Source organism: Mycteria americana, chromosome Z (assembly GCF_035582795.1).
Source record: "Mycteria americana isolate JAX WOST 10 ecotype Jacksonville Zoo and Gardens chromosome Z, USCA_MyAme_1.0, whole genome shotgun sequence".
Taxonomy (NCBI): Eukaryota; Metazoa; Chordata; class Aves; order Ciconiiformes; family Ciconiidae; genus Mycteria; species Mycteria americana.
The window spans coordinates 27,921,989-27,931,772 of NC_134396.1; the positions used below are offsets into that span (position 1 = coordinate 27,921,989).

Genomic DNA, 9,784 nt, shown 5'->3' on the forward strand with positions numbered 1-9,784 from the left:
CCAAAAATACAAGCAGGGGAAAAAACAAAACAAAACAATGAACCATATTTTTTCATGATGAATAATACAAAAAATTGAACCCTATTTATATGTTTACATAAACATAGTGCTCCGCTTGCGTGAGTAAATGCTAAAAGATAAATTCACCGAAAACAAAAAGGTTGTGTTGTGTATCTGTTCTTTTAAAGAATAAGTACACACGAAATGAAGACATGCAATTTTACTTTTTTGTTACTAACAAAATCCATTCCATTTGTTTTTCAGTTAAATCCCGCAGTTATGTATCGGGCATCAGATAACAGCCTGCCATCTGCCCTTCTGCAGGCCATTTCTGCCTACTACCAGGCCAAGTTGTGAAATGGCCCACCATCTGCGGCCAGTCAAACTTTCCCTAGTTGAGATCTGCGGCTAAAAAAAATGCTTTATTACTGCTGATCAGTCAGCAATACAAAGACGTCTAGAGGATGGTATAATCACCAGAAATCACCAGAATGACCCCTCACGGAGAAAAAGCGTTTAAGAAGGCTTAGTATTGGAGAAAAAAACCTTTATCTACTTACAGCCTTTTACGATTTCGGGAAACCTGCCTATGAGTATTGTTATCTGAATATGCAGGATGACCAGCAGTTTTTTCCCTGATACATGATTATCAGAAGCCCTGTTTTTATTTTTATTCTGTCAAACTAAGTTTAAGAAGCTTTTCCGTAGTGTTCCTGCAATTTTCCACACTTCAATTATCTGCCAAATAAAATGAAGTATATGAGTGTGATTAGGAAAATATACACTTCATGGAAAATTCTCTCCAAATATTACAACCTGGATCTTTGTTTTAAAGCTCAGGTAGGTAAGATGAGCTAGTGATGTAAAATAGGAATAAAACATTAAGTACTGTATGCTGTAATTCTGACTACATATGGTATTTACAAAGCAGTATTTCTGTGCTAAAGTTTTTTCATGTTTTATTTTATAGATTTGAGAAAGTCTACAATTGCTCTTCAAAGTGATAGTAGGTTCATCAGTTTAAGCATGAATTCCTGTTTATTTGTAACTACAAAGACAATAACAGATATTTGTAGAATTTATTGTGATTGTGCAATTGCACATACCTGCATCTGTTACTAACAGTACTGGGGGAACTGGGGGGGGGGGGGGGGGGAAACACAACTTGAAAAACAAGATTAATGTTTTCTGAAGGCACAACTGGAAAAACTACACAGTATATTGCCGCTTTTTGACAAAAAAAGAGGCAACTTCAGCGGAACTGAAGTACTACCTTGGTATGTCCCGCTCTCTCTTGAAAGAGAACAAGGCACGTATGTCAAACATACATGTCATTTACACAGGTCCGTAGGAATGTGTGTGTGTGTATGTAAGTATACACGTATACATGCTGATTTACATATGGATATGTACCCACATTACGTCTATAGACCACAGAATAATGTTTCACTGGAAGCCAGCCCATAGGGGAAACAGGGCTACTTGGAATCAGAGTTTGACATACTAACATAGAAACACGACAATCTGCTTCCTACCTTGCTCCTGCACGTAGTATGCCAAAAACAAATCAAGCTCCTTGACTGATACTGTTATGTGATGTGGCTGGACGCAAAGTGCTGGATTTGTGCAATGTGGGGATTTCATGAGCCGCTCTCCATCCGTACTTTCCAAGGGGATGCCTTTGAACAGGATCACCATGACTAGATCCAGACGCCAGACTTTGTCAGCCTGTCGCAGGCAGTCGATTCTCCTAATCTTACCCTTCTGGTCAGGATTGGACAATACACAGCATGGGTGCTTCTTCCCAGTCACCGTGAGCACAAAATCCTCCCGGAACTCTTGGCGAATATCTTTGCGAAGCTTGGCCAGGAGCCTGGATGCCCACTTCTGTTTAATTTCAGGCTTTTCGCTAAGTAGCTCATCCTTGACTGCTCTTTCCTCGTCCTTTGACATTCGTTTCTCATGTTTTTTAAAGTACTTGCGTTTTCGAGCCTGAAGGTTGAACCAAGTATAGGCAATTGCACGGACATGTGGAAGAAGTGCCTCAATGAACGGGTGAAATTCATCCTGTGGAAAGAAGTGGAGGGAAAAAAAAGAAGAGAAGAAGAAAACTCAAAGTCAGTAAGTTCTCATAATCAAAGCAGTATCAAGAAAGGTTTCTGAAAATCTTAAATTGAAATCCAAGACGAAGAGAATAAAGACTTAAAATTTACACAAATTTCTGCATAACACCTTTTATGCAATTACTACCGCTGTCAGGCAGCAGACAAAAAGTACACAGAGAATCGCATTTTCCCCATATTTCACTCTTTGAAAGAACCATGTGAAGATTTTATTTTGTATGCCTCCCCTCACTTCATCCCGCAACACCGCAGAGACAACATCATTTAAAAGAGATGCTATCAAGATGTTCTGTTTCTAACATTTAAATATCTGAGTGAACGGCTAACATCAAGAAAAGTACCATTGCACAAAGAGGACACTATACGGTTTTAAAAAATCTGAGCAGAAACGTTCAGAAGGCTGAGGCGAATGCCACAGTTCATTTCTCTTCTCTGTGGCACAGAAACACAAAGCATATACATGCTCAGTGTAATGCCACACAGTTCCCGCTTTTGGAGCATGCTCTCAGCAAGAGACTGCTGGTGGCACAAAGAGCATGCGCCATTAAACTTGATCCATTTTCTTATCAAACGTCCAACATTCCAGCACTGAAACAGCACCATTCCAGTGGTGGTAACTAGAGAAACCAGTATACAGTAAGGGAAAGCGGGCAAAAGACACAGCGTGTCGTATACAAATCCTGAACAGAAGCTTCTGTACTTTCAGCTCTTCAGGCTTCCCTCCCACCACCCCCAAACTCTGTAAAATAAAAGTTTATGAAGTTGAGAACAAAAATTACATTTATGTTCTTCCGGGAGCTCCACTGTGGGTTTTGAAGCCCCACAGAGTCAGTTAATTTGTTAACTGATCACATGAGTGTGGCAATTATTCTAAACCCCTTAAAAATCAATCTGAGGTGTACAATGAAAAATGGCAACTTGGCACAAACTTTGCATTCTTTGTGTTTCTGCATGCTGTGGCAGAGTGACATTACGAGTGCACCACTGGTCAAATGCTGCTTTTGTGAAATCCATGCAATTTATTTACAGTTCCAAAATATCCCTTTCTGTCATTTGGCTTCACCTGCAAGTTCTTATCTTCTGCCTAGCAGCGATATGGATTGCATTAAGGAGGTAATGCTTAGTTGTCGTCTACAAGTACATCCTATAGCAATTAAATTAATTCGTTTTGTCTGCTTAAAGTACCATCCTACACATCCATGTTAGTATCTAAATAGGCCTTTCCCAAAAACTAATGCCTCTTTTCCGTGAGCAAATCCGCTGTTTAAAACAGCACGATCTGCTTATCAAACATTACTGTATTTTGGTTTGGAAGGGAGACCTTAGGGGAGGTATCTTTCTTTCCTGTGTGCAGGCATATTTAGTTTTAAATACCATGCAGATTGCTCATCATACAGAGTGGCATGGTGCAATCAAACTAAAACTGAACCTTTTTTATACAATTATATTCAAGAACACAATTAACAAACTAATATTTTAGCTACACTGCTAGACAGGGAATGAATTATGTTTAATCAATAGGCTGATTAACTCCATTAGGTAGAAATGATGAAAGTATAACTAATGGTCTCAATTATACAGAGTTCAGATTGCCATTGTAGAAGCTTCAGGCCAAGAATTTAGTATGTAAATCTTCACATTTCAAACAAACTTCAAAATTTCCTGAACGGTAAAAAAAACCCACTAGATCTAGTTACCTGTCTTCCCTAACCGACCTCAAATCAAACAGAAAAAAACAGAAAAGTTGCGAGCAGTTTACCTATGACCATGTGACCTTCACAGAAAAAAAGAAAAGGGAAAAAAAAAAAAAAGAAAGGAAAAAAGAGGAGAGAGACAATATAAAAAGATAATTCAGGACATAAACGATTGCATTACAATACGATGCTTGACGAAGAGTCACAAAGGCAATAATTAAACTGATTAGTAGTTTCCAGCAGAGATTTGAACAATTCTGATACTATACTGGCACATAAAACTAGGCCATGGAAAGAGTTAAACCACAATCTGTTCTTTGTGTGGGAAGGCAATACTGCTCTGAGTAACCACAGCCCATGATAAGACTTCCCTATCTTCATACGCTTTCTGATGCCATGCTTTTCTTCCCCTCAATTATAACTACTAAAGAAAGTTTATTTTTTCTTCTACAGAAGTCATCCTAATCGAAGTATTCAAATAAAAGTTTAAAAGAAATTAAGCGTAAAGACTGTGCAGTGTTAAATCCTTACAATTCATCTTGGACTGAATAAAACAGATTTACTACAGATTTTGAAAATTCTAACAGCTGAGGCTAAAGGTGGGGTGAAGGCAGGGGGCCAAAGAGCTTTGGGAGAAATGAATTTTTGCCCCAATACAATGATTTCCCCTACATCTAAACAGACTTCAGCATTTATAACTTAAAATGGCAATAAAATTAATGTGGAAATATTCTACGGTACTAGAATACTGCACATCTATTTTTCATTTTTAAGAAGAATATCACAAACTATTTTGGAATGGCTATGCCTTTAGGTAATGCACATAGTATTACCAATAATAACCTATAGCATTTTACATCTATGAAAATTTTATAGAGAAAAATTCCACTTTTTACATTCCAATCTGTAGTGGTTGAATGTTTCTTTTTCAAAGAGTGAAAAGAAAAATAAATCTTTTTAAAACTGTATTCAGGCTTTTCTTTCATAATATCATTAAATCCTAAAGATATAAATATATGTGAAAGAGTGTGAAGGAGAAACACAGCAAAGAACATCCTGTTCTAAAGCAATATTATCAGATATCTTTGAGAGATTCATTGTCCATCTGGAGTCCTTTCAAATGAAACATTACTTGACAAGAAGAAGTGCCCATAAAAATGATCCTAAATGGAGACTTGCAATTAATCACACACATTCTCCACTAAACCTCCTAAAAAGCCATCTACAAAATTTGATTTTTTCCCCCTTAATATTCATACAGGCAATATTGAAATATTTTTTTATGTGGCACTTACCCATGTGCCACAGTTGCTCTTGCAACAAAGTGATTTATGGAGGTAAGATTTTCAAATGTCGTATCAAATGGCTCAGGTGAACCATTATGCACTGGCAATTTAAATTAAAATGGAAGTTACTGTACAATATCTCTGTAGTTTGTAAATAAAGGAAAAAAATACCAGTCATCTAATGATGATAGATAGGACAGGTTTTCTTTTTGGAAAAAGTAAAGGGGAAATGCAGTGCCCTTCTCCTATCCCCACTTTTTTAAACTTTGTATCAACACATGCAAGTTTGAACTGAGGACCATACAATAAATACACCAGGCAGAAGTCTAGAAATTTTATACAGAAAACTTCATGTACGCAGTTTCCCTGCATGGATTTTCTCTGTGCCTAATGAAACAACACATTCTAGGAGGAAAAGAAAATGACAACATATTCTGAGTTTCCTGGACCACCATAACATAAAAATAAACCACGGCAAAAATATCACAAGAGTCCAAGCACTTAAAGGCATGCGGTAACTGCATCCTATCATGCCTCAGCAAGAGAGATAAATGCAGTTCACACTCATTCCAAAACAGGGGGAAAGAGGCACATGGGAAGGAGAGGAAAGGACCCCAAAAAAATTAAATTGCATTTGGTAAGTCTTTATTCTTCCTTGGAGTTATTTTCCACCCACCAAACTTTTATTGAGAGTGATGGGTAACATTCGAACTGCCAAGGTTTGTCTTAAAGCTGTACTTTGGATTTTAGACTTGTTTCTAAGAGGTGCTTCAGCGCTGTCTCAGCACAAACTGAACTACTGCTTTCGCAAGGAGCTCAGTCCAAACAGGTGTTCTGTGTTTAGAACTTTTACCAAAATATTTTCTTCTGAGTATACACTACCACAGTCAATGTGCATCGCAAGAACCCTAGAGACGGAGAACACAATAGAGAGAACAATTTTGGCAGTACTGCTTTAACTCAGTCATAACTCAAAATAAGATTAATCCATCTCTTGCTTTAAATAAATAAATAACACAAAGTATAAATTCTCATTGCCAGTGTAATCTTAATTTTTAATTTCTGGGGAGGAAATATTATTTTTAAAATGTCTTCATCATTCCAAATAGGTAGAGAAAGATTCCAAATTAAAATCAGTTTGCTGAAACTGTGTTCCACGTAGGTATCACTAAATGGGAACTGTCTCTGCATGACACATGATACAGCGTGACTGTAAAATATTATGGAGAAGTTATCAACGCACGAAAGCCAGGAATTGCTTTCTTGTATTTACGGCTGTAGAAGTACAATGTTGTGTTTTTGCATACACCTGAGTGCGGTATTTTAGTACAGATTTGTAAAGAATGAGGAAATCTATTACATCTGTGAGTCCAAAAAGCCAACACATGGGAAAAAAAAGTCATTAGAGCTGGAAGCAGCAAAATGAACTACCCGCTTAATAGAGGTGGTAGTGAAAATTTGCATGTTTCCAATGTAAAAACCGCTTTCTTAAGTTGTACTCTCAGGTTTATACTCTGGTGCAGAGGTCTTATTGCCTGTCAATAATTTCACAGGATGGACAGCCCACACAGAATTAATTTTTACTAATTGCAGATTCCACCATAAGTAATTATTTCTATGTGTGTACCTGTAAGCATGTGCGTATCTCTGTTACACAGAACGCTTCCTACATGCATTCATTTCTCTGTTGAAGAAGAAATATCTCAACAGTACTCTTTTCCAGCTTTGCTCCACTGCAGCTCACGTTTACTTGCTGAAAATATCCATATCTAAGTCAATCACACTTAGATGCCAAACAAAATATAAACAATAAAAAATGTGTCAGCCAAAAAGCTACAGGACTGTATCCAATCACTGAATAAGCCTTATCATTGTTTCCATCTTCATTCACAATTTGTGAATACTTCAGTCCTTTTGAATTACAATGCTTTCTAATTGTGGAATAACTTAAATCATATTTATTTATTCGCCGTGCAACTGTAAGTGCATCGCTGGCCGCTTAACAACAGTACTGCAGGAGACGTTACTTTCGCACATTTTCTGCTTCTTGAGCTATTTGTTGCACCACTGTGGAAGCAAGCAGTTATCGCTTCATCAGTTTACATCACATCCTCCGAAGACAGACTTTCACAAAAGCTTCTGAAAACTACACCCTGCCTGTACAGACGGCGTGCACTCTCCGCAACGGGCGCGGGTGCCCCGGCGCTCGCTCCCCATCGCCCTGCGCCCGGCAAGGGCGCTCCGGGGGCAGCCGGGGAACTTCCCAAGCCGGCTCCCGAAGCCCCTCGGGTCTCAAAAGCTCCGTTTTGCCGCGCCGGGGGCCCCCGCCCGGGCCGCCCCCCGCGCCGCGCCGCGCCGCCGCCGCCCCCCGCCCGGCTCCGCGCCCCGCTCCGCGCCCCGCTCCCGCTCCGCCGGCCGCCGCCGCTTCGCCCCGCTCCCTCCCGCCGGCCCGGTGACAGCCGCCGCCGAGGCTGGAAAAGCGGCTGCGAGCGGGGCTGTGGGAAGCGGCCGGGTCTTCGCCCTGGCGCGGGAGGTGCGGGCGCCGCAGCGGCGCGGGAGGGGGAAGCGGCAGGGGGAAGCGGCAGGGCCCCGCACGGCCCGAGGAGAAAGTGCTGGGCGGCTTGGTCGCCCGCTCGCATCGCCCCCGTTGCTGGCAGGCGACGAATTATTCATCAAGCATAAGACGGGATTACTTCGCGCCGGCGAGCGCTCTTTTTTTTTTGTCAAAAGCAGCGCTTTTCCTTGCAAACCCTTTCATCAGACTCCGCGTAAACCGGCGAGCTGAAAAGAGAGCGAGTCGTTTGATTCCGATCAAATCAATACTTCTCAAACCTGCTTTTGAGCGTAATTATGCTCATTTCCATTTTGTTAACCTTTGACTTCTTGTGCACCAACAATTAATAGTATTTGTCTAGGGGTGACACTTTGAATGGATCTCCCCAAAACAATGGCCTGGTACAGTTCCTTCTCTACTATTCCCTCCTGCGAGAGGAGTTTGGATCTGACAAGCACTTACAACTGCGCTTTAACCCGTTACAACTACTAGCAATGACTCATTAACAACTCACATACATATAAAAATTAAAAAAAAAAAAAAAAACAACCACGTGAAAATAAATAAATTAATTAACAAATAAATTAAATAAAACGCGTCTATACCTGAGTGAGACAGATTGGAGAATACATCATGACTTCGCTTTGAGAACACGCTGCCCGGAGAGCCCCTAAGAAAAGCCTCAAAAAGGAATAATTTCATCTATTCATTTTACAGTCATCTGAGACTCAAGGAAGATGAAATCAATCAGGACGGGGCTCTGCCCTGGATCACCACAACTTCACAACAAACCCCAGTCCTCCTTAAATAGCCAAAGATTCAAGTTCACTCCGTGTGCTAGATTTCCCGGGGTGAAATCCAATCTACACTTTTAACCCTCTTGTAGTCGGCGGCGCAGGAGTCTTGCTTTTGCTGCTGCTGCTGCTGGTGGTTGTTTTGCAGATGAGGGGGGAAGGACTCGGGGGGGGGCGGGGTGGGCGGGAGGATTTTTTGTTTGCCTTTTTTTTTTTATCCTTTCTTTTTTTTTTTTTTTTTTTTTTTTAAGAAGTTGGTGGTGGTGGGTTATTACGGCACTGTCACCACGCTCTCGAAAGTTCAAGGTTACAGCCCGGAGCGGAGCAGGAAAATCGCGGAGACTGATGGCAGGCGAAACTCCGCAGGGCAGCGACCGTCCCTGCGGGAGCGCGCCGCCGCGGGAGCGCGCGCCCCGGGCGGGCAGCGCGCGGCCTGCGGGCCCCGCCGGCGGCCTCTGCCCGCTCCCGCCGCCCGCTCGCCCGCCCTCGCTCTGCGGGCAGCGGCGAGAGACGGCCCTCCCCGCCCCGCCGCAGGAACAGCGGTCTCCGGAAAACGCCAGGGAGAAGCCTCGCCCTCCCTCGCCCTCCGAGCCGGCGTGCTCCCGCCGAGCCCGTGCGCCTCCCCCCCGCAGAACTTGGGAGCCGAAAAATTCGGCGGGCACTGCCGCCGGACCCCGCTCCGGCGCTCCCCCAAATGAGGCTTAAGTTTCTTTTCTGTAATTGTTTAATTACACAATCATCGCTCACACTCCTCCTCCTCCTGCAGACACATTCCTTCTCCACCAGACCCCCCTCCCCTGCCCTCCCTCTTTATTAATCACCACCCAACGCCGCAGAAGGAACCAGCACGTTTTGCAAACATCCCTCGCTTTCCCTCTCTTCTGGTGGGAGAAAGTTGCGGGGGGGGAGGCGGGCAGACGGCGGGGGGGGCTGCCATCTGCAGGGGGTTTCTTTTCCTTCCCCTCCTTTCGGGGTACGATTTTGCCAGCGGCGGCGGGGCTCAGACGCCCCCGCTCCCCCCTCTGCGGCCCCCGGCCCGCCGCGGGGGGCACGGGGGCGGGCAGCCCCTTCCGCCGCCCCCCCGAAGGGGGGGGTCCTGCCCGGCACCGCCGGTAACTGCGGTCCCCACGCTCGCAGGCTGCTGCCGGGCGGCGGCGGGGGGGGTCCCGGCTCCCGGGCAGCAGCAGGGCGCGGGGTCTGGTTTCGTTTCCCCGGGTGGAGAGCGGCTTTTAGCAGGGGAGCAGGGGAAGGGCGGGGGGGGAGTAGCGAGCGAAACCTATGTCTGCTGCCGGGAGGAGGGCTGCGAGGCAGTGCACAGCTGGGGGGGGCCGCC

At 43.7% G+C, this 9,784-nt stretch overlaps 1 protein-coding gene across 6 annotated transcripts in view; it reads right to left on the reverse strand.

Annotated features, from left to right (window-relative positions):
- NFIB (nuclear factor I B) overlaps positions 1-8,567 on the reverse strand; it is a 182,517-nt gene extending 173,950 nt beyond the window's left edge. For all 6 annotated transcript variants that reach the window (XM_075527067.1, XM_075527066.1, XM_075527072.1 and 3 more), the window contains exons 1-2: positions 8,263-8,567; positions 1,536-2,067 (exon numbers count right to left, since the gene is read on the reverse strand). In XM_075527067.1, the coding sequence (XP_075383182.1) occupies positions 1,536-2,067; positions 8,263-8,292 (562 nt within the window). In that variant the 5' untranslated portion in view covers positions 8,293-8,567. The remainder of the gene's footprint in view (positions 1-1,535; positions 2,068-8,262) is intronic.
- Between the last annotated feature and the right edge of the window lie 1,217 nt (positions 8,568-9,784).